A 24,487-nucleotide genomic window follows, 5' to 3' on the forward strand; every position below is an offset into this window, starting at 1 on the left:
CAAACCTCAGGGCAGGAAGTTAGTAATGATTATGTAATACTTAGAAGTAAATGGTTAGAATGTTTAAATGTTAAAGGATATATATATATATAATTTGTGTTTATTTAAATTGTGTTTCTTTCCCTTATAATGATAATAATTTTATTTTCTTTGTGTATCTCTCCTTTCTCTTTTTTTTCTTTCTATTTTTGAGAAAGGATTCTCTGTGTAGCCCCAGTTGTCCTGAAACTTGCCATGTGGAGCAGGCTGGCCTTGAACTCACTGAGTTCTCTGCCTCTACCTCCTGAGAGTACTGTGTACCACCATACCCAGCTGCTTACCTTCTTCTAATTTTATGGCTTATATTGTTTGAAGATTTTCTTTTCTTCCTTGCTTCCTATTTTGATTTCCCTCTGTTCTTTGTCATCTCCTTCCCAATACGTTAGACATACAAAGCCATGAGGCAATTGCATAGCTTTGAAATGGGTGAGATTCTCTTTGCTTAGGCTAACTAAAGCAGGCCAGAGTCACCTGTGACCTGAAGCCAGTATAGACACCGGGGAAGCCAAGTAAACTGTGTGTGTGTGCGTGTACATGTGCGTGTGTGTGTGTGTGTGTGTGTGCGCGCGCGCGCGCGCGCAAGTGCATGCATGCATGTGTATGTGTGAGTGCATGCATGCATGGGTGTATGTGTGTGTGTGTGTGTCTCTGTGTGTGAGGGAGACAGAGAGAGAGAGAAAGAGAGAGAGAGAGAGAGAGAGAGAGAGAGAGAGAGAGAGAGAGATATGGATGGACAGACAGAGAGAGAGACAGAGACAAACAGAGGCAGAGAGAGGCAGAGACAGGGAGACAGAGAGCTGATAGCCTCAAATTGGGCACTGACCAATTGATGAGATGAAGGTCAAGCCCTGATGAATTGGATAGCAGAGCCAGACATGCAATGGCTGGTAAAGAGCTGCTGGAAGGCTACCTTAGTTACCAGACAAAGGCGTATGTGATGTCTTGGATTACACTGTGCTGATGGAAATGAAGAAAGCGCATGGGCCTTGGGTCTGCTTCAGAGAGAACTGATGAGACCCTGGTGAGTGAAAATGTGTGGTTGATGTGAAGAGACAGGAGCGCAGGCAGGGCAACCTCAGCTCAGCGATGGCGCACACACTAGAGAGAAGGTAGGTGTGAACCCGCATGTGGTGTGGTGTATGAATCCGCGTGACTTCAGTTTCAGTGTGTTAACTTTGAGCTACTGTTGAGGGCCTTAAATGGAGATGGTGCGTCTGGGGTCTGACAGCTGGCTTCTGTGGGGGAGGCAGCGGTCAGTCTGTAGCCTTCTGGACACCTGTAATTCGCTGTGACGTGAGGAAATCGGCTAGGGCGGTGAGAGTTCCAGCTTCTGCACAGGAACCGGAACCGCCGACTCGGTTTCCTCAGATGAATCCGGAGGAAGCCTTGAGAAGCCAGGAGCTCGAAAGGGAACTGTTTAGAGCCACAACAAATGGGCAGAATGAACAAGTAGGAGCCTGTGAAACGGCAGAGAGGGAACAAATAGATGCTGACTGAGAGGCAAAAAAAAAAAAAAAAAAAAAAAGCTGTGCTATGGGACTAGAGGCATTCCGGGGCAAGCACCTGCAGTGGCATGGGGGTGCCTTAGGTGCTTTCCACTATGCTGAGCTCTTGAAATGGGGAGACCACATGCAAATGACTGGCAAGTCTGTTTAAGAGCACAGGCGCGTATGCGCATGCGCGCACGCGCACGCACACCCACCCACACACACACACACACACACACACACACACACACACACACACACACACCCCGACACACACTCTAAAGCCAAGAATGGAAAGAAATATCCAATAAGCTAAAGATTATCTTTGAGAATTCAGTAAAATACATTCTTTCTCATTCTCTCCCTTCCTTCCTCCCTCCCTCCCTCCCTTCCTCCCTCCCTCCCTCCCTTCTCCTCTCTCTGCTCTATGCAGACCAGGTATCTTAGGGCTTCTATTGCTGTAAAGAGACAGCATGACCACGGCAATTCTCCTAAAGGAAAGCATTTAATTGGGGCCTGAATCCATCTAATTGGGTTCAGAGGTTTAGTCCACTCTGATCATGGAGGGGGGCATGGTGGCATACCCCCAGTGACACACTTCTCCAACAAGGCCACACTTCCTAATAGCGCCACTCTCTATGAGTCCATGGGGGCTATTTTCATTTAACCCACCACACGAGGCTGACCTAAGGGTATCACATCCGGCTAAATCTTCCCATTCTCTTCAGAGTCCTGGATTGTAGACTCAGGGCGCATTTTGTTTGTTTGTTTGTTTGTTTGTTTGTTTTGCATATCAGTTTGTCAGCTTTATTGGTGTATGCAAGGTGACTCCGTACAGATCCTTAGAAAAGATGAACTGGAGAGTGAGGTTTCTGTTTTAAGCCAGAATGGGTTGCCTAAGATTGGTCATCAGAACAGGCAGAAGATAACTTAGGCACATGGGAGGGGAAGTAGATAGGAGAGTGCTAACTACTGCATCCACAAAGTCTGGTTGTCATGGACAAGCGAGAGCTCAAGGTGTGAACATCTGGACCCAGGAAAGCAAAAGAGGACAGAAATCAACAAAGGCTGAGACGCAGACTGTAACTACATTTCTCTTCTTCTTCTCCTTCTCCTCCTCCTCCTCCTCCTCCTTCTTCCTCTTTTTTTTTGGTTGTGAGCCTAGCCTTTAATGGTTCTGCCATCTCTCCAGCCCCATTTATCTCTTTCTTTAAAAAACAAGATTATTTTTATTTTCCATGTGTGAATGTTTTACCTACAGGTATGTATGTGCACCACATTCATGTAGCATTTGCAGAGGTTAGCACAGGCTGTTGGGTCCCCCAGAGCTAGAGTTACAGACAATTGTGACCCGCCATGGGGGTGCTGGGAATGGAACCCAGGTCATCTGTGTCCTTAACTACTGAGCTGTCTCTCCAGCTTCCTCACCACTTTTTCTTTAAAGGTACTGGTAAACTTATCCCAATAGATGTAGGCTTTCTTCAGTCTCACCAACTATCTGTTGAGAGGAAGAATATATATATGTTTAAAAAAATATTTATATAGCTTTAGAGTATATTTTACTGGCATTTTCTTGCCTGTATGCTTGTGTAGCACATGTGTATGGTGCTCATGGAGACAGGAGAGGGCATCCGATCCCCTGGAACTGGAGTTACAGAAAGTGGTTAGTGGCCATGTGCATGCAGGGATTTGAACCTAGGTTCTCTGGAATAGAAGCCGTGTGGTGAACTGTTGAAACAGCTTGGCAGTTCCGGCATTTGTTTCAATATTCCTTCTGCGGGCCTCAGCTAAAGCCATGGCGCCTGTAATTCCAAGAAGGCAGAATGCAGGAAATATTAGTTTTATTATTTCTCTGTTTAGTTTCTGTGTTGATGGCCTGTCCATTGGTGAGAGTGTAGTGTTGAAATCTCCCGATCTTAGTGTGTGGGGTTCAATGTGTAATTTTAGCTTTAGTAATGTTTCTTTTGCAAATGTGGTTGCCCTTGCATTCAGGGCATAGATGTTCAGAATTGAGATGACATCTTGGTGGATTTTTTTTCTTGGATCAGTATGAATTGTCCTTCCCGATCTCTTTTGATTACTTTTGGTTGAAAGCCTATTTTATTAAATATTAGAATGGCTACTCCAGCTTGCTTCTTAGGTCTGTTTGCTTGGAACATCTTTTTCCAGCCCTTTACTCTGAGGTAATGCCTATCTTTGTTGCCGAGGTGTGTTTCTTTTCTTTTTCTTTTTCTTTTTTCTTTTCTTTTCTTTTTTTTTGAGGTGTGTTTCTTATATGCAGTAGAATGATGGATTCTGTTTTTGCATCTATTTTGTGTCTTTTCATTGGGGAATTGAGTCCAATAATGTTGAGAGATTAATGATAATTCCTGTTATTTTGATATTGTTGGTGTGTGTGTGTGTGTTTCTCTTCTTTTGGTTTTGCTGGTGTGGAGTTACTTCCTGTGCTTTCTTGGGTGTAGTTAACCTCCTTTTGTTGGAACTTTCCTTTTGGTATCTTCTGTAAGGTTGGATTTTTGCATAGATATTGTTTATATTTTTGGTTGTGAGCCTAGCCTTTAACGGCTAAGCCATCTCTCCAGAGTAGTGTATTATTTAAAGTTGGTTCTGTCATGGAATATCTTGTTTTATCTATCTGTAATGATTATAAGTTTTTCTGGGTATAGTAACCTGGACTGACAACTGTGGTCTCTTAGAGTCTGCAGCACATCTGTGCAGATGTTTCTGGCTTTGAGAGTTGCTATTGCAATTTTGGGTGTAGTCCTGAGAGGTCTCCCTTTGCATGTTCCTTGGCCTTTTTCCCTTGCAGCTTTTAATATTCTTGCTTTGTTCCCTATATTTAATGTTTTGATTATTATGCGGCAGGAACATTTTCTTTTCTGGTCCAATCTATTTGTTGTTTTGTAAACTTATTGTATGTTTATAGGCATCTCTTTCTTTAGGTTTGTGAAATTTTCTTCTATGATTTTTTCTGGTCCTTGGAGCTGGAAGTCTTCTCCTCCTATTCCTATTATTCTTAGGTTTGGTCTTTTCACAACGTCCAGATTCCTTGGGTGTTTTGTGTCAGGAACTTTTTAGATTTAACATTTTCTTTGACTGAGGTATCGATGCCTTCAGTGGAAGCTTCCACACTTGAGATTTTCTCTTTCACCTCGTATATTCTGTTGGTGATGCTTGCATCTGTAGTTCCTGTTATGTTTCCTAGCTTCTCCATCTCCAGGATTCCCCCAGTTTATGTTTTCTTTATTGCTTCTATTTCCATTTTCACGTCTTGAACAGTTTTATTCATTTCCTTCACCTGTTTGGTTATATCTTCTTGTATCTCTTTAAGGGATTTACTCATTTCCTATTTGAAGACCTCTACCATCTTAATAAGATTGGATTTCAGGTCATCTTCTTGTGCTTTGGTTGTGTTAGGACATCCAGGGCTTGTTGTAGTAGAACATCTGGGCTCTGGTGGCACCATATTGCCCTGGCTCTTATCCATTGTAAGTTGGTCTTTATCAAGCGGCTTGTCCCTGATGCTGGCTGGATGTTCCTGATGCTGGCGGTAGTCCTTGGAGAGGCAGGCAGAGCCATGGGCCTGAAGACGAAGCTCAGAAAACAGCAGGATGTTCACTTATTGTGGCTGTGTCCCGGATGACCCTGAATGTTCCTGGGGCCCTGCAGACCTCCTCAGGGAGGCAGACAAAGCTATGGTGCTCAGGGGACAGAGCACAGCTCTGCTTTTAATCAATAGCTATTCAAGTATGTATGAGACAAGTAATTTCAATTATATGTAAACTTCTACCAGTGGTTTAGGAAAGTGAATATCCTAAGCCCTTTTCTGGGACGAACATAACCTTGACAAAAATGTAAAGGTATAAAGGTGGGGGTAGGATGAATTTCACTCATGGTCACTGAAAAAATAAAATGAATATTGTTAGATTAACACATTCCAACACTGAAAAGTAAACATGTTATAGCCGTGAATGCTTGACTGACTTAATGTCACAAAATTTCTTAGCACATTAACAGGTTAAAAATAAAAACATGATCATCTGAAAACATGCAGAGAAAACATTGAACAGTATTCACCATCTGCTCCTAGCCTTAAAAAAAAAAAACCCAAGAATCTTTGTAAACTGTGAATTGAAGGGAGTCTGCTCAAATTTATAAAGACATCTACAAAAGATTAAAAAAAATATGGCACACATTATACCTGAGCATGGAAATAATCCTTTCTTTTCAATATCAAAACAATAAGGAGTATCCAACTTGTGGGCAGCCTGAATGTCTGGGGCTCCACCCCTTGAGGGAGAGCACCTATTGATCTGTCAGTATCACCCCCTGTTAGTTTTTGCACCCCATTTTTTCTTTCCTACGTAGTTAACCCTTTATAGCCAGTTTTATATCCTGCTTCTGCAATAGAAATACCTTAGATTCAAGTCTTAGAACTACAAATACAAAATTACTTATTCAAAATGAACAAGAGTAGAAAGCACAGAAAACTACCGGTGACAGAGAGTTAGGGATTGTGCTTCTAAGACTTTTGTTTTGTTTTGTTTTGTTTTTGATTTCTTGAGACAGGGTTTCTCTGTGTAGCCCTCCCTGGCTGTCCTGGACTTGCTTTGTAGACCAGACTGGCCTTGAACTCACAGACATCCTCCTTTTTCTGTCTCCGGAGTGCTGGGATTAAAGGCAAGTGCCACCATGCCCTGGCTTTCGAAGGCATTTTAATTGATCAGACTCTTTCCTAATTTTCCTAGGCCTCTCCGATCTACCCAGAATACTTTTCAAACCCCCGAATATTTTAGAACCCACAGCAAGGGAGGGACAAGTATGGCCTTCCTATGCTGAGTGCAGAGTAAATCTGTTTCTGGGGAAAGCAGGCGTGCGTACCACCATAGCTCTTCACATACTGGAGATGCAAGCTAGTGCGGGAAGACAAAACACTTAAAGCATGGATATTTGAAAGGAAGAAGGATGAACAGCTGTCAGTGTTGTCAAGATATACAACCATTCGCGTTAAAAATCTCCAGTAACCTACGGACACATATTTCAGCATTACGGAGAAAGTATTGGCTGGCTTGTATTTAAGATGATGACGACATAAAGAACAGCTTTCTCCTCAAAGGGGATAAGAAACCATTTAGTCTGGAGGCAGATGTGAGTGACCACAGTCTGGGAACACAGCTGTTGGTTACTTCAAATGTCATGTTTCGATGAACTTTTTATAGTAACAGAATAAAGAAAGTCATACATGGAGATTAAGAAACTTTCTGGACACATTGGTGGGGATATCAGAGCGGGGAAATGTCTGTGGTAGGCCTCATGCTGTGTGAAGATACTCTCAGCCCTTGGCTTAGTGGACCCTCTATGTCTATAAACACATGTCAAAGGGCTTCCAAACATTCCTGAGTATGTGAGGCCACAAACAGGAATATTTGCTCACAATTGGATTTCTATATCCTGGATATGATCTGAAAAATGCACACGCTTGCAACTCCGGTATTAGGGATTCTGAGTTTGAAGCCCCACATAGCCACATCCTTTGTCAAAGGGGAAAAAAAAAAAAAGAAAAAGAAGATTTCAATGCGACAATAAAAACAAAACCCACAAATAGAAAGAAACTCAAGTGGTCCCTAGAGCTGTGTCTTACAAGTAGATAATCTTATATCTCGGAAGAGTATAACGTGCTGTCAGAAGTCACTGTCAAGAAGCAAAGTGCTTTAGGTAGAGTGATGTAGTGTCTTAAACGGCCATTGCATCTCGATAACTGGTCCTTTCTCCCTCTGTTGTTACAGGAGACTGAATTTACAGACGGATGCCTAACGTGACTAGTGTGGAGGAATGGGAGAAGCATTCTAACTGAATATCAGACTTCAAAACAGTATGCAGGTAGTGTGTGAAAGAAACTTTTTCCTTTTCTTTCTTTCTTTCTTCTTTCTTTCTTTCTTTCTTTCTTTCTTTCTTTCTTTCTTTCTTCTTTTCTTTCTGTCTAAATCAGTGGGCTTGCTCCAGGCCAGCCAATCATTTTGATTCTTGAGTCAATGATATCGGTCTCACAGTTCGAAACATCCTGCTAGTTTCTATTCACGTGGCTGCAATGATGTGTAAAATATGCAAGTAGGAGAGTAATTGTGTATGCCTTCAGAAAATATTTATTCATATTTATTTATTTGTTTATTTATTTATTTTCACACCAGCAAAATATTATGCTGCTCTTAAGCAAACCTAGGAGGTGCAGCCCTCACTCTGACATTCTTTTGTGTACTGCTAAGGTGACCGCGTGCCATACTGGTTGGGCATATGGGGTTAAAGCAAATACTGGTTCCCCCAAGCTGTACAAGTTCATGTTTTGAACAGAAAGGCAAAAAGCTAAAAACCAAAAGCAAAACCAAAACAACCCCCCCCCCCAAACTGCATCTTCTGCTGTGTAAAGAGTGCTGAGATAGTGAGAGAAGGCTTAAATGCCTTGCAGCTCAGAAGCCTAATACATATTTTGAGTTAAAAAAAGAAACCCTGGGTATTAACAGTGTTCTAGGCCTTTCTAGAGCCTTTCTATTTCTTCCTCGTTTCCAGCTTCTTGACTCTGCTTGACTTTTCCTCCTCATCAAAGCCAGCAGCCACAGGTTGAGTCTCCCTCTCCAGTGACCTCTCTCTGGCCTCTTCTGTCTCACCCTGCAGTAGTTAAGGACCCTTGAGCACTCACAGGATAATCCCACCTCACTCTCCTTGGCTTAATTACAGTTGCAAAGTTCCTTTGGGCCTGTAAGGCACCAAACTCAGACAGCAGGGATTGGGGGTGGGGGGTTGGAGGTGGGGGTTAGGACACAGACACCTCGAGAGGTGCTAGGAAGGGAAGTGAACTTCCTGTCATTGCTTCCCTCGCCCTCTGCTTGTTCTCCTCTGGCCACCTTGCCACACCCTCGCCTCTGTGCTCACTTAACTCTTCCTTGGTGTGGAATGACTTACACTCTTACATAGTTCATATCTCTGCTCAGAAGGCCTTCAATGAACCTCATGTTTAATATTTGTCCAATGCTCTTTAGCCTCGTACTGTCCCTTGATTTTCTTCATAGAGCCTCTCTCTGCTGCCTGGGTCTCTCGCTGAAGGTGAGGGGTGGGGCCACTTTTGTGGCTCTGTGTGCCACCCAGGAACTAGTAAAGTACCAACTCATAATCCGAATGAATTGATATAATTTTGTCCTTTAACATGCCGTGTTGTTCAGTAAGGTGGCGCACAAGAAAGTATTTTATAAGGATTAGCTACCACTCAGTACTGGAGAGAAGCTCTTTGAAAATGCCTATTGCCTGGGCGGTGGTGGCGCACGCCTTTAATCCCAGCAGAGGCAGAGGTAGGTGGATCTTTGAGTTTGAGGCCAGCCTGGTCTGTAGAGCGAGTTCCAGTCCATATTAACTTGTAAAGTAAATTTTGGAGATTATACTATGTGATCCTGTGGCCCTTCTGAGAGGACAGAATAATCCCAGCCAATACAAATATATTTAGTAATAAGAGATTTTGCTACCCTAGTATCCAGAATTAAGCTGGTATTAGTTAGTTGTGGACTCGCCTGCACTATTTTATATCTTTTTATAAATAACCCTATCACTTGATATTTTTAAGAACAGAGGTTGATAACCATGACAAAAATAAGTACCATAATCATCTTTGTAGCCACTTACAGAATACTTACTGTGTGTCAGTTGCTAAATCATGGAATATATATATATATATATATATATATATATATATATATATATATATATATATATATATGTAGACTATATATATATATGTAGACTATAATGTAGAATATATATACATATATATGCATATGTATATATATATTCTATTTAACCTTTTCACCTCACGAGGTGAAACATTTCTTGCTTTATCTACCCATCAAGAATAGTTCCCTCACCCAAAGCTCATTTTAGGAAACTTCCTCTTGGCTTCCTCTAGATCTGGGAATATAGCCATTTATGGTCCTTTAGTATCCTGACTGTTGTGGTGACCATGTAATCTAGACATCGGTGAGTAGACATATCTCAGAGAAGTTGTTTACATCTCAAGGATCAAATAGCTACTAAATAGCTACACAGGGGGAATTTACTCAGCCTGATTCCAACGACGTTTCTGTCACTTTCCTGTGCTGTGTCCTGGCATCCCATAGTCAGAACATCAGTCACCCACTCCTCCCATTCAGGTCAGTTCTTGAAAACACAGCAGAGAAATGCAAGCGCTGTATTTCTCAAACAAAACAAAACAAAACAAAACCAAACCAAACCAAAAAACCAGGGTGTGGCTTAGACAGTTGTTGCCTTCACTTGTCTTCAGGCAGCTTATTTTTTTTTTTTTTTTGGTCTCGTACCACAAGGGCTAGAACGTCAGGCACGCTTTGTCTTTTGTGCTAATCCGAGTGGAATGGAGGTGGCTGTTTGGAACTTTGCGTTAAGAAGGCATTAGCTACTTTTTCGTATTGTCGTGACCAAGCGCTTGAAAAGACGCATCGTACAGGAGGAAGCATTTAGTTTGGGTTACAGTTTGAGAAGATGCAGTCCAGTGTGACCCAGAAGGCAGGATAGCAGGGGCGTGAGGCAAGCTGGTCACCTTGCGTTTGCTAAGTAAGTCACACTGTTAAACAGCGAAGACTGGACAGGAAGTAGAGCTGGGCTTAGTTGTCCACTCCAGCCGTGCTTTATCTCCTAAAGGTTGTGCAGCCTTTGAAACAGCGCCACCAGCTGGAAATCAAGTGCTTAGACACAAGGACCCTTGGAGGACATGTCACGTTCAAACCACAGCTTAAATAAATGTATTTTAAAAAATTGACTACATTTGGAATATGTCTGGGAAATAGGAAAAGTTTTTCTTTCCAGAGCGTGCTGCTGAACAAGAGACTTCGAATTTGTTAGGCTCAAAGAATATTTCTGTTGTCAGCTTGTCTGCTGTGTCAAAGTAAATTCTTCAATTAGCTCGTTCACCGCAGGGCAACGGCATCTTCTGACAGCTCCCATCCCCCACAACGTGCCCAGACAGTTTTACCCTATAACGATAGGAACAGTGACATGACCCGAATTTAGATTCTGGGACGGAATTATTTGTGGAGATTACTCTTCGGTGAGAGGGACGTTAAATCAGAGTCACTCTGGAGAAAAAGAATTGTCATGTGCTGGCATTGTTGATTTTTTTTTTTTGCACAGTTGTGTTTGGGCCTCACATTTTTGTTGGTCAGGGGTTCCATTTCTATTTCTTTGGCCCAAGTTACTTAGCAATGACCAACTTAGCTATGCGCCCCGCCATATTGTTTCACATGTTTGACCAGAACATTGACAGATTAATAGGAAGGGTAAACAGTAACAACTGCAGGGGCCTAGTGTGGGGCAGCGGGATTGACTGCGCCAGCTAGACTTCCTTGTGTTTGCTCAGAGGAAGCTGAGGCAAAAGCCTGCTGGGATAGGGTGCGTTTGTTCCTTCTCTCTATAGAAAACAATTGGCTTCTCAGTGGAGGATGGCTTTTTCTGAATCTACATGGTTTGCACTGACAAGGAGGAGGCATTTGCCATTCCAGGGTGCTGGCTAAAAATCCCACACGAATGAAAAGGCTACAAAAAAAACATTCGGATGTACTAAATTCCCCTCAGAGGATCCTTTGACTTAAGTGGAAGGAGGGGAACTGGAGAAAGTTTATCTTGGTGGGGGGTGTCTCTCCAAACCTTCACCTCTTCACGGCCTACTCCCAATATTTGATGTTTAGAATCTTGCGAAGTCTCAGAAAGGCCCAGCCACCTTCTCTGCTCCTGATCCCTGACGGTAGAGACTCAGACACCGAGCTCTGCTGACTTTGCAAGCCCTGGCTTGGGAGAAATCTATTCTGACTCAGGTTTGTTTTCCGACTTTATGGGGATGAGGTGTATTACAAACAAGAGGGAAATAATCTCCTTTGGGCGAAACTAAACAAGAAGCGGTGGCTTCGATTAAAGCCAAAACTGTATTTCTAGTTGACAATTTTTTTTTGAGCATGGGTGACGTTATATTTAAACACGAATATAATTTCTTTTAACACCACAGTTTATTTCTAATAAAAAACTCCAAAGCTTCCACATGGAGATTGATCAGTCATTCTTGGTCGACCTGTCCCCGCCCCATTGTGCATGTGTGCACATGCATTTGTGTGCACAGGTGTATAAATCTTTCTTTTAATCTACCAGTCTCCTTGAGCTAGCAGACAAGGAGGCAATGGGATGACATTTGCAGCCTCCCCTTTCGGTGGCTCTAGTTCTGCTTTGTTGTATCTGAACAGATGCTGCTTGTTTGTTTCTTTGTTTGTTGTTGACATATGTCTTACTTTCACTCCTTTCTTGGCTCTGTTTCTTAACAATCAAACTTTATTATACAACCCAACTAGTTTACACAAGAGGAAAAAAAGGTTAAAGGGAAAAAAGAGTGAACCTTCTGGTATCCGTTCCACAGGATGGGTCTCTAGGTGTTTCTGGCCTGCGCACTGGTCCAGCCTGTTCGAGGATCCTCCTTCCGATCCACGTGCGCTCAAGCCTGGTCTGAACCTGCTGCTCCTCTCTCCTGTGTGCCTGCCTGTGTCACGTGTAAGGGGTGGTCTTCCTCTCCCGCTGAGGGTCGAATAGAAACACAATAGTCTAGGTGGAGTCCCCATGTCTGCTTCCTGAATTCCAGGCCCAAGATAGCTCCACCCAGTCTATCTCAAGGTTAATCTCAGGGAGTCTCCATGGTGTGTCCAAGGGCAAAGCCTGCCAAGACTGCTTTCACCTGTGACAAACTTTACAATCCTTCCCACACTCCTTTTTCTCTCTTTACTGTTTGATTCTCTATTTTCTTCCCTCCTCTTCTTAGCACTCAGGGATAAGGAGTTGCATGGAAGTGTTGTTTGTGGTGGTGCTGGGAAACGTGTCGGCTCCCATAAGCCTCTCAAACTGAAAAAAGCAAAATAAAACATGAGAACTGTCTGTTCCTAAACCTGTCAAGTAGCATTGCGTCATTCGTACCCACCAGGTTACAGTGTGAATTGGTAATCCAGCAAAGGTGTAGACTGTGGTTTTCTGCTGCCCCATAGTGTCTGGACAAAGGTCAATGGAGAGCCCCTCAGTCGTGCCTGGCACCTGAGTTGGGTTGCTTCAAAGCTTGTGTTCGTTTGACTCTGTCATCCAGTGCATCTACCCACAGCCTTTTTAGTTGGTGTGGACTCTTTTACTCTTAGCCATTGCTGGTCTCAAGGTAGAGGGCGCTCTCAGGTGGTGGCTGATGACCCCAAGGGTAATTCTTCCCAGCAGACAAGGAAGAAAGCATCTTTGCCTTTAATCACTTAGCGCAGTGTTAGGGTACATCACTTAAAAACATTCTGCTGGTTATGGTAATCAGAAGCCTGCCCGGGTTCAAGGGAAGGGGGCAAAGACCGTTCCTTTCCTTGAGAAGAACTGGCGGCCTTGTTCTACAGTTACAGTAGAGTTTGAGAGAGAAGAGACTTGACTGTGCTGGGTGACATCACAGGAAGTGCTTGAGCATGACCTTCTCCTGAGGGTCTCACCTTCAGCAAGACAAGGACCCCTCAGGGACCATCTGTCTTTGATCTTGGATAACCTCTTAGTACAACCCCAGCCCAACCCAGCTTCCTAAGGCTACTTTGCTGTAAGTCATTCTGAAAAAAAAAAAAAAAAGCTTACATTTCATGTTTCTTTCCCTCCCAAAGGTATAATCAAAGGACTGTTGGGTGGTGGAGGCCCCTGCCAGGGGACATGGAAAGACTTCAAAATGTCAGCGAGGCAAAACTGGCCAGTTAGAAGGCTCTTCCACCTTTCTATTTTGCTCCACATTTTTACAGCAGGTTTTAATCCTACTGAAACCCTCTAGGAACCCTGGAGTGAGTGAGAAATAAAAGACTTGGCTTTTAGTCCTGAGTTCATCACTGAGGAGAGACCTATGTAGATAATTTCGCCTTTGGCCTATTACACTCTCTCTGAGGTCACTTAACATTTTCCAATGGCCTGCTTTTACGGCTTTGCAAATGGGCCAGATATATGAGCAAACTGTGCTATTCCTAATGTGTTTTGTACTCATAAATGAAAACAACTGACTTTGGATTTGTGACTGTGCTTGCCAAATTCTCGCAGATTAAACTCTTTTTTTTTTCTTTTTCTTTTTCTTTTCTTTTCTTTTTTTTTTCTTTTTTTTTTTTTTTGGTTTGTTAAGACACGGTTTCCCTATGTAGCCTTGGCTGTCGGGGACTCTCTTTGTAGACCAGGCTGTTCTCAGACTCACAGGGGTCCACCTGCCACTGCCTCTCTGAGTGCTGGGATTACAGGTGGGCACTACCACACCAGGCTTAAAATTTTTACGTTGGTGGAAGTGTGTAATAAATATGGATCGGTCCTATGCTGCTGTTGAGCACACACTGACTGTGGGCCTCTGCTGAAGAGCCATTTGACTTGGCTTTGAGTGTTTAGAAGCGTTGATGAACACCTGTGTCTGTTGATGCCACTTGGAGACTCCATCTTAAACACATAGACTGTGAGGTCAAGAGTTCTGTACAAGGATCTTCACTGAATTGCTATTTGTAGTTACCCAACAATGGGAGCCACCTGCACTTGCCAATAATAGATCATTCTATAACCTATAGTATACACGGACAATGCAAAGTGTGTATGTAATTTGCATAAATTAATTTAAATATGTAAAAAAATAAAGTTTGCCTTGAGAAGAACAGACAAGGACCGATTGAAGATAATCCTGTACCTTTTAAAGGGTGTCTTTCTTTTTTTAAAATTTTTTATTAAAAATATTTATTTTAGTGTGTGCGTGTGTATGTCTGTGTGTGTGTGTGTGTGTGTGTGTGTGTGTGTGTACTCACATGCTGTAGGTGCCTATGGAGACCAGAAGAGGTGTGTGTGTGTGTGTGTGTGTGTGTGTGTGTGTGTGTGTACCCACATGCTGTAGGTGCCTATGGAGACCAGAAGAGGTCACGGGATCCCCCTGGAGCTGGAGTTACAAGGTCTTCTTAAGAACAGTATGCACTTGTAACTACTGAGCTATCTCTCCAGCTCATCTTTCTGCCTTTTAAAACTCTAGTGAGCATTATATGCATTATCTTTACAACCAGAAAAGAAAACAGACAGTATGCATAGCTGTCTTACATAACATTTCCCCCCCTGGTTAATACCTTGTCCAAAAGGGAGCTCAGCTGCTTTAATGCCTTCCTGAGTTCCACTCCCCCAAACACCAGTAGCTGCTGCCCTGCAGGCATCCTCTGCCTCCCAGCGCCTCCCTTCCCCCTCTCACTTCCCCACTATCCCTCTTCCAACAGGGATTCCCATGCTGAGAACTGCTTTGAGGTAATAGAGGATGGATAGGGCTGAGGAGGCCATGTGCAGCCAGGAGCGCTGGCCTGATCTTTGGGTGGCTGTGGGAGCCTGCAGCCACAGGCCACCCCTAGGTTTCCACGTGGCCTCCTACTTAAAAGACCTCAACTCTATAGGCTATCGACTGGATTTTCCTTGAATAAACTGCCTTGCTTTGCAAGAACGTTAATGAGTTACCATGAAAGTGCTGTGTCCATAGCGCGAGCATCTTGCAAAGACTTATTTCAGTGGGCTTTCGGTGGCAACCAAAGACTCACCTGCTGGCTGTACGCAAAACATAAACTACATTTGGAATCTCAAGGCAATTACCTTGTCCTTAGGGTGCTTGATTTTGACACCTCCCCTACTTTCTACCCCCTCCCCACCTCCATTGGGTTGGTCCTGTCCAAGGTTCCCCTGAAAGGCAATCAGGGTTGTGTGGGCAAAAGTGGGGCAGTATTACAAAGTGGCTCCCACATCTTGAACCTGAAGAATGGAAGAGATTGCCCTTTAGTTAAGAGTGAGATCAACTTGGGTTGACTTTGGTGCCTTGTCTCAGGTGTAGATGATATCAGAGCTAAGTGAGCACTTCCAGAGGGGCTCCAGGCCAAGGATGTGGACAGGAAGTTCTTGCACAGTAGCAGGGATGTTTGCACAGCGGGGGCTTTTCAGACATACTCCATTTGTACAGTGGGGCACCATGGTCTTGTTAAGGCTTAAAGCGTCAAATCTCCTAGACTTGTACTGTCCAAATGAGGCGCTTCAGGGCCCTGAGGCCCCAAAGGCAATATAGTAGAGACTGGTAGGGGAGGCACAGATGAGAGCCCCCTGTGTAGAGTTGACTTTGTGGGACAAAGAGTGAACCCTGAATTGAATTAGCTTCTGAAAGTGCCACAGAGGAACAGGGCCCCTGGTAGAAATGCAAAACCTTTTGCCTCATTCCCCAAATATTGATGAGGGATGTTTCAATGGACCCAGCAACCTATTTGCTATGGTGTGTGTTTATATGTGTGTACATATCCATGCAGGGGTGGAGGCCAGAGGCCAACATTGGGTGTCTCTTTGTCATTTGTTCTTTACTTTTAGATTTTGAGATAGGTTCTCCCACTGAACCTGGAACTCGCTGACTTGGGCAGGCCAGGGTGGCCAGGAAGCCCTGGGCATCTGCTTACTTCTGCATCCCTGCTGCTGGGGTACTGCCACATCCTTAAAATTATTTATTATTTGTTATTTAGGTGTCAGTGATTTGAACTCATATGCTCACGCTTCCACGGCAAACACTTGACCGTCTCACCCATCATCTCCCCAGCCCTGTAGCTGAGGTCTTAGTAAACCCGTTATCTGTCCATTGCTATTTAATGCATTGGGTTCAAACCCAGCCTCACAAAATAGCAAATATTATCTTATAGTTTTTGAGGGGCTAGTAGTTGTTGGCTAGTACTACCAGTATCTGCAAACCAGTTTAGTCCCAGACTTGGGATCTTGCACTGGGCTGCTTGCTTATTCCCATGTGAAAAACAGGGAGAGAGAGAGGTGAGAACTTAGCTGACTTTTCAAAAATAACCCAGTCTTGAAAGTTAAACACCGTCACCATTGCTGAGTTCATTAAGTAGAAGTGATGTACAACTCCTAGCTTATAGCCAAGGGGAGGCTACACATGGGCCACATTGGTAGATACTAGAAGGCGAATCCTTAGGAAGTGTCTTAAAGACTGATTACTGCCAAGCCTTCAGGAAACACTCATGCCTACTCAAGGCCTTTTGTTTGTTTGTTTTCTATAACCCAGGTGCCCTTGAACTTACTATGTAGCTAAGGCTGGCCTTGAACTCATGATCTTCCTGGTTTTGCCTCCACCTCCTACCCTGATAGCTGCTATTTCAGGCATGTGCTATCGTGCCCTGCCTGCTAAGAATTTAGAACTCTAAGTTTCTGCAAGAAGACACAGGAACATTCCACAAATGGCGAGGGTGTAGGGGAGTTTTGCTCAGAAGGAACTCTATAGGTTACTACAGGTTGCCACGAGAATATTTTCGGGTTGGCTTTGATTTTTTTTTGTTGTTGTTGTTGTAGGAAATTTAGTTTTTCATTCCATCTTGTACCTAAACTGAGTATCATAGTGGATGTAAATATATTTTTGTTTTGATGCCAAGTGTGGCATGTGAAACTGAGTTGCGTAAGGGCATGTGATGTTTGTCCGCTGGAAGTGACCACTGAAAGTGCTTGTGATCTTTGTCAGCTGGCAACTGCCTCGTGTGGGGGTCTTTGCCAGTTGGAAAACATCCTGTACGGAATCTGGGAGTGTACTAAACAGTCTAAAAATCAGAGAGTGCTTTTTGCATCGCTTTGCATCTCTTGGCTTCTTCCCTTCGCCTCGCATTGCTTCCGTATGTTCCTAGAGAGAGAAGTTCCAGAGAAGGCTTTGAGGTTGCTGCTACAGTTGCCATTGTGTTTGCTGGACTGCTGGCTTTCTGTTTGGCTTGACTGTTGGGATCTTGGTAATGAAGAGTGAAATCACCCCCAAGGAACTGAGTCTAAAAATGTTTACCTCCATTGTCCCTACTAACCTTCTTTCTCTTCTATCTCAGGTAGATGGGTTTGAAAGGTGATAGAGGCATTAAAGAACACCAAATAAAGTAGGTTAAAAAACCCCAAAGCCTACAGAGTATAACTATTAAATCTCGTTATATACAATTCATCAATATATTACATACAAGTACTATAGTGTACTTGGACATTACATTTCCTATTTTATCTTACTGTATTTTTTTTCTATTATTCTCCCCATTCCGTTCTGTTCAGTTCCATTCCATTCAGTTCCTTTCCTTTCCGACCTGCTTTGTTCCACTGCATTCCATTTTATTCCACTCTGTTCCACTTCACTCGACTTCATTTAAATACTCAGTAGTGCTGCCCCATCCAGGTGACTTCATAATGAACCCCATGGTCACAACTATCAGATAAAAAATGCCACATAAAGAAGTCAAGAATGTGAAGAGCGTGGGGTTAGGTGATGAGGGGGGAGAGACTTAATCTTGGTAATTTTGAGACTTAAGGGTCCTGGCCAATTACAGTAATTAGTAGCCCCCAGTTTTGAAGCACTCACTGTGTGCCAGGCACCATGCTAAGCTTTTGAGTATGGCATTTTGTTTCCTGTCAGATTTTCACAATGACCCAATTGCATGCCATTCATTTACAGCTGGATGTCAAATGATTTCCTTAATACAGAGGAAACGCAGACTCTTAGAACTTATCTACTTTTCCTGATCTCCCAAGTAATATAATCAGAATGCAAACTTAACATCAGTGGCTCCAAGGGCTCAGCTCTTGGCCACTGCCATGGTCTTGTCTATAACTCTGCCTAGACTACAGGACATAAGAAACAAAGATGTCAATGTACCAAATTTAGGACAGTCTCTATAGGTGTGATTTCAATGGGGAAGTGGAACATTGATTCTAAGATTTCCCCTATGTTGTATATCTATCAAACCAATAGTGTTTTTACAGATGTACAAGAAGTCTTATATTTTATTTTCCACTTGGTTTTTCTGCTTAAACAGTATATAGGTCTGTCCATCCCATGGGAAATGATGTGTTTCTTGAAGTCAGCAACCCATAGAGAATGCACTGCTATAAAGTTAGTCTTTAACTAAAAAATGTTAAACCTGATTTATTTTTATTTGTATATATATGTGTGTGTGTGTGAGGTTATGTGCACATGAGTGCAGGTACCTGTGGAAGCCAGAAGAGGGCGTTTAAACACTCTGGATCTGGATTTACAGGCAGTTGTGAGCTCCCTGATGTGGGGTTGGGAACTGGACTTTGGTCCTCTGCAAGTGCGCTTAAGTACCCATAACCCCTGAGCCATCTCTCCAGCCTCCATACAACCCTGTGGGGGGGCCTTTCAGGGCACATTCTGGTTTGGGTTGGGAGAAAGAGCAATGATTTATTGTACATCATGGAATTATGAGATCCTTCATTTTCTGAGCATAGGTAATATTTCTTTTTTTTTTCTTTTTTGTTTTGTTTTGTTTTGTTTTTGGTTTTTCGAGACACGGTTTCTCTGTGTAGTCTTGGCTGTCCTAGACTTGCTTTGTAGTCCAGGCTGGCCTCGAACTCACAGCGATCCGCCTGCCTCTGCCTCCTGAGTGCTGGGATTAAAGGCGTGCACCACCACGCCTGGCTGGTAATATTTCTTCATCTGGACTTAGGCTGTGTTCTGCAGTTTATCAAGAGTGCAAGAAACTCCCAGCTTCCCAAATGGTCTTCAGAGAGATTAGATTAGATTAAGATTGAATCCTAAATCAATTGAAACTACATGGGTCTAGATTAAGCAGAAGAGCAAAAGAGATTAGCAATGAATTTATTTCCTTTTCAAAGATCCTAAATTTGCATAGTACTTGGCAGTTTTCATATCTTATATATAGACACAGACACACACATCCACACACACATCCACACACAGGCATAGATATGCACACATACACACACAGACATAGTTGTACACACACAGAGACACACAGACAGACACACACAGACACAGACACACAGAGAGACAGAGACACACACAGAGACACAGATAGACCGACATGTAGACAGACAACAGACAGACAGACACTTAGGGATTTAACCCAGGGCCTTAGCACATGCTAAGGAAGAGTTCTACCCCTGAGCTATCCTCATTGCCATCCATATACATTACTTTTGAATCTGAAGACAGCCCTGGGAGGAAAAAAGGCTAGATAGTTCCGTGAACAGCTTCCTATTTGTGGAAACGAAGGGCCTAAGGCTTCAAATGTTATCATATGGTGGACTGGTGGGTGGAGTCATCCTCCTCAGACCTCAGTGGTTTTTGTTTTTTTGTTTTTTGTTTTTTTTGGAGTGAGGAAGCAAAGCTCAGGCAAGGCAGATCACTTGTCTGGGATCACAGGAAATAAATGCGGAGTGGAAGCAAGCCTTCGGGGTCTTAGAACCCTACACCCGAGCTCTTCCCGCCACGCCCCGTAGCTCCCATTCCATGGAGGTACGCGCAAACACCCAAGAGTATTCTCTCACTGATGTCCACGCAGCTGTGCGTGCGATGGAAAGGGTGTGCCTGGAAGGCAGTCCCTGCCGATTTCTCTAACCAGGAATCCATTGTTCAACTTCTTTTTTTTTAAAAATAGATTTATTCTTGTTACATCTCAATTGTTATCCCATCCCTTGTATCCTCCCATTCCTCCCTCCCATTTTCCCCTTACTCCCCTCCCCTATGACTGTGACTGAGGGGGACCTCCTCCCCCTGTATATGCTCATAGGGTATCAAGTCTCTTCTTGGTAGCCTGCTGTCCTTCCTCTGAGTGCCACCAGGCCTCCTCATCCAGGGGACATGGTCAAATATGAGGCACCAGAGTATGTGAGAAAGTCATATCCCACTCTCCACTCTACTGTGGAGAATGTCCTGTCCATTGGCTAGATCTGGGTAGGGGTTTGAAGTTTACAGCCTGTATTGTCCTTGGCTGGTACCTTAGTTTGAGCGGGACCCCTGGGCCCAAATCTGCCTATCATAATGTTCTACTTGTAGGTTTCTAGGACCCTCTGGATCCTTCTACTTTGCTATTCTCCCATGCTTCTCTCATCTAGGGTCCCAATAGGATGTCCTCCCCTCTGTCCCAGTTTCCTGGTAATGGAAGGCTTTCGTGGGACAAATCTCTTGTCTTTCATCTCTATCCTTTAAAGTAGACAGTAGGAGTGTGCTGTCAGGGACTGGGAAGACTGTCATTCAAAGGAAGGAAGCGATGATGCCACCTGAGAAGAGAAGAGACCCGGTTTCCTTGCCCGAGCTAAGTGGCTAGAATGCTTGCAGTCTTTCGCATTCTCTTCAAGTGTGTGTTTGAAATGACATATTTACGCATGTGTAAGAGTCTAAAATAAAACCTCACCATAATTCAGTCAGCAAGGCACAAAACTTTGTTCTCGTAAGACCTTGTATCACTTCATTGGAGGTTGATAGAAGGCGGCATTTTTAATCAGTTTGTGATGTCACGAAGCCCGCAGGAGCAAGGGATTGACTTAATGGTGTTAAGGCGACCTGCAGCAGATCTTCAGTAGATTATTAGAGAAGATGAAACAGTCTCATAAAGTGACTCTCTCACATGCCTCTGTCCAACCCTCCCCATGCTAAGCACACAATCTTATTAGAGGGTCTGAGCCAAGCGCCTGCCTTCAACCCCACACCATCTCAAGGTTTTACAGCACGTGACGTATACATTTAGGCTCACTTACACATATAGTTAGCGATTACCGTACAGATGGGTCTTCTTACCGTCTGCGCATAAATAGGTTGTTTATCACTCAGAACACATTTTCTCATAAAAAATGGTTGCCCGAAAATATTTACCAAATGCCTGAAACTGAGCATTTTAAGCAGCTCTGTTGTGTACGTAGGTTCTAATGCCAACTTCAGAAACCGTGTGTGTGTGTGTGTGTGTGTGTGTGTGTGTGTATGTGTGTGTGTGTAAGTTCCCAGATGATACACGTGCAGCCATACCCCTAGTTTTTAGACAGTTTTTCTCAGTGGTCTTGAGCTCACCAAATAAAAGCCTATCTGGCCAGTGAGCCTGAGGGATCCACCTGCCTGTGTCCCCAGAACTGGCATGACATCTTTTGCTGTCATGTCCATTTTTTAAAAAAATGTGATCTCTGGGTATTGACTTCGAGTCCTTGTGTGTACAAGACAAGCCCTTAGCCAACTGAGCTGTCTCCGGGAACTTCTTAAAGGAACTCTGTGCCTTGCATTGCAACAGAGGGCCATCTCTCTTTGTGCAAGCATTTAGAGCTAGCCCAAGACTCTAAACTCCAGGCGTCAACAGTGAGGCCCTAGCAGAGATGCTGTAGCCAGGGCGTGGGCGGAGCCAGCCAAGTCAGGCCCACTTGACATAGCCTCGTTGACTTTTCATGCCTCCATAGTTTCCAAAGCCAGCTCACCTTTTTTTTTTAGCTGTGAAGACAAGATTAAATCCAAGCAGATATTTCAGAAAGCAATACTTTGGTATATAAAGTCAATCTGTGGGCTTCGTGCAGCCAAGGGCTGTTCTTGGTCAGTGACCAGCACAATAGGCACATCAGGGTGGGCGTTGTTGGTGCCATTTGCAGAAGGTCCCTGAGGAGCCTGGGAAACTCCCTTCTTTCCACCATTCTCTCTCTCCTCTCTCCTTCCCACAGGGTCAGATTTTTCTCTTCTCTTTTTTTTTTTCCTCATGAGTAGCTCTCACATTAAATTTCTTATTTGATCCATCTTTGGTTTTTGCTTCTCAGAGGATCTGAACTTTCCCAGAAGCCATTAAAATTCTAATCCTTCAGTGTGAAGGTGACCTGCTCTGGTTCTCTGGAGAGATTGGCGGGGGGTGGGGTGGGGGGGGTGGGGGGGTGGCATGTCTATGACAGTCTGTAGTCTCCTTGGTAAGTTGCAGCTTCATGGAGCCCTTTGGTTCACCCAAGAACCTGGAAGTCAGCTTGCAAGAGCCATTAGAGAAGAGAACGTTTAAAAAGGTGTGTGTGTGTGTGTACATGTGTGTATGTGTGTGCATTATGTACACATGTGGACATGCATATAGGCTAGAGGTCAATGCTGGTTGTCTTTCTCATTTACAGCCTCCCTTACTTTTTTCAGACAGAGCCTCTCACTGAGCTTGGACCTTACCGACTCAGTGTAAACTTCAGGCTCTTCCAGTCTGTGCCTCCTTAGCGCTAGGATTACAGGTGCATGCCAATCACACCTGGCCTTCTATGTGGGTGCTAGGACGCAAACTCAGGTTTCCACGCTAAGCAAGCCCTTTACAGGGGCATCTTTCTGGCCTGACAACGTGTTTTAAAACACAGACTCCTGGTGGAGATGAGACACCAAGAAATGAGGACTTTTTAGTAAGACCTCCCAATGAGACCCTCAGTCTGTTACTAAACGAAAATTCACCCTCAAGGGGTGAGCCTAAGAGAATAAGCAATGTGCCTACCTCACACGTCCCTTAGGAGACAGCCTGCATCAACTGGTTTGCCTTCCCACACCCCAAGACCCTATTTTCTGTATGTATTTTGTTTTTGTTTTTGTTTTGGAAGAAAAGTTTTGTAGTGAATTCTTCCAAAGGTTCTGTCTGGGTTTAAAATTTCTCTTTGCTTAAAAAAAAAAAGAATGGCTGAGACAAGCCAGTTTCAGGGGTTTGTGGAGAGGGCAAGGCTCCCCTGAAAGACCTTTGGATCCCCCACCTCCAAGGATGAGATAAACCAGTTTCAGAGTGTGTGGAGAGGGCAAGGCTCCCCCACATAGCTCCTTGGAATCCTTACCGCCTTGTCTTCATGCAAAATGTCTCATAATTAAAAAACGCAGACTCTACACGGACACTGGGTCTTTTCAGCAGAGACCGAGACTCCGAAAGTGTTCATTATGCATGGGTGTGCTGCTCGAATTAGATTTCCGTGGTCTTGACTTTAATGGCCCTGTCTAGATATGTGATTAAGCTTTTGTTCTTTGTCTCAAGATGGTCAATGGAGTTGTGTGGTTTTAATTTCATCTGAAGTGCAGGGCCTACTGCTTAGCTACTGAGACCGCTATTTCAATTTTTTTTCCAGGTCTTGTTAAACAGTTGGAGCAATATGAAATTATGAGAGGTTTTTGAGTGCGTTGAGAAACTTCTAATTTAAAAGGACACAAAGGAGGGTAAAGAGTGATTTTTTTTTTACTTGTGCCTTCATAGCCATTCCCCAAGGGCAGACTATACCAGTGTGCAGCTTATGGGAAGTAGAGGAAAACACAATGTAACATAAAATTGTAGGTCCCTAACTGTGATCACCCATTACTATGGCAACCAATTCAAAGTATTTAGGCAACTTAACTAGATGCCTCTGACAGTATGGAAACTAAATATATTTTAAAAACAGACACATGCAGATCCCATTCGGTGACTGAGGTGACACAACACTGAGGCACTGTTGTGACAACCAGAGGCCTCGCACAAAAGAATAGAGTTTAGAAGCAGCAGTCTCAGCCAGAAGAGCAGGCACGAGGCTGCAGCTCCTCTCTGCTGTGGGGATGACGTGGGGGTGATGGTTAGCAACACGGGGCTCAAAGCTTCCATACTGAATGAATACCAGACTCATCTTTTTCACATCTTTAAACCACTAAGAAAGGGGCAGGCTACAGTATGAGGAAACAAGCATTAAAAAAAAAATTGAAGAGTGCAATTCCTCATAGACGTGCAGCAAACACATGGCAGGGCCTTATTTTATCAACTATATTAAAAATTACTTCCCTCCCCCTCATTTGGGTAATGATATAGAAATTTGGTCTTAACTGTGTGTTCAGTTGAACTGAGAAGCTTCTAGATTGCTCCCCTTATTATCAGCTGTTGTAGGTATAAAATAAAAAGCAAATAGATAAAAGCAAGCATCCATAGTTTTTGTTTATTCAGTTTATAAGCGTGTACATGTGTTATGTGTGGGTGTGCACATGCAAGTATGCTCATGTATGTGCTCATGCACATGTGTGAGCATCCATGTGGAGGCCGGGGAACGGCCTCAGGTGTCATCATAGAGACAGGGTCTCTTATCGCCCTGGAGTTGACCAATTCTATCAGAGCAGC

General features: G+C 43.6%; 1 protein-coding gene across 9 annotated transcripts in view; it reads left to right on the top strand.

The window, feature by feature from the left end:
- LOC311604439 (uncharacterized protein C12orf42) overlaps positions 1–24,487 on the top strand; it is a 220,127-nt gene that overhangs the window by 86,222 nt on the left and 109,418 nt on the right. For 6 of the 9 annotated variants that reach the window (XM_084794373.1, XM_084794376.1, XM_084794374.1 and 3 more), the window contains one exon: positions 7,313–7,406. In XM_084794373.1, coding sequence (XP_084650499.1) covers positions 7,401–7,406 — 6 coding nt within the window. In that variant the 5' untranslated portion in view covers positions 7,313–7,400. Of the gene's footprint in view, positions 1–1,019; positions 1,149–7,312; positions 7,407–24,487 lie in introns of those variants that run through there. The other 3 variants (XM_084794371.1, XM_084794368.1, XM_084794372.1) reach the window with 1 other exon arrangement.

Source organism: Acomys minous, assembly GCF_964271855.1.
Source record: "Acomys minous genome assembly, chromosome: 9".
NCBI classification, from domain to species: domain Eukaryota; kingdom Metazoa; phylum Chordata; class Mammalia; order Rodentia; family Muridae; genus Acomys; species Acomys minous.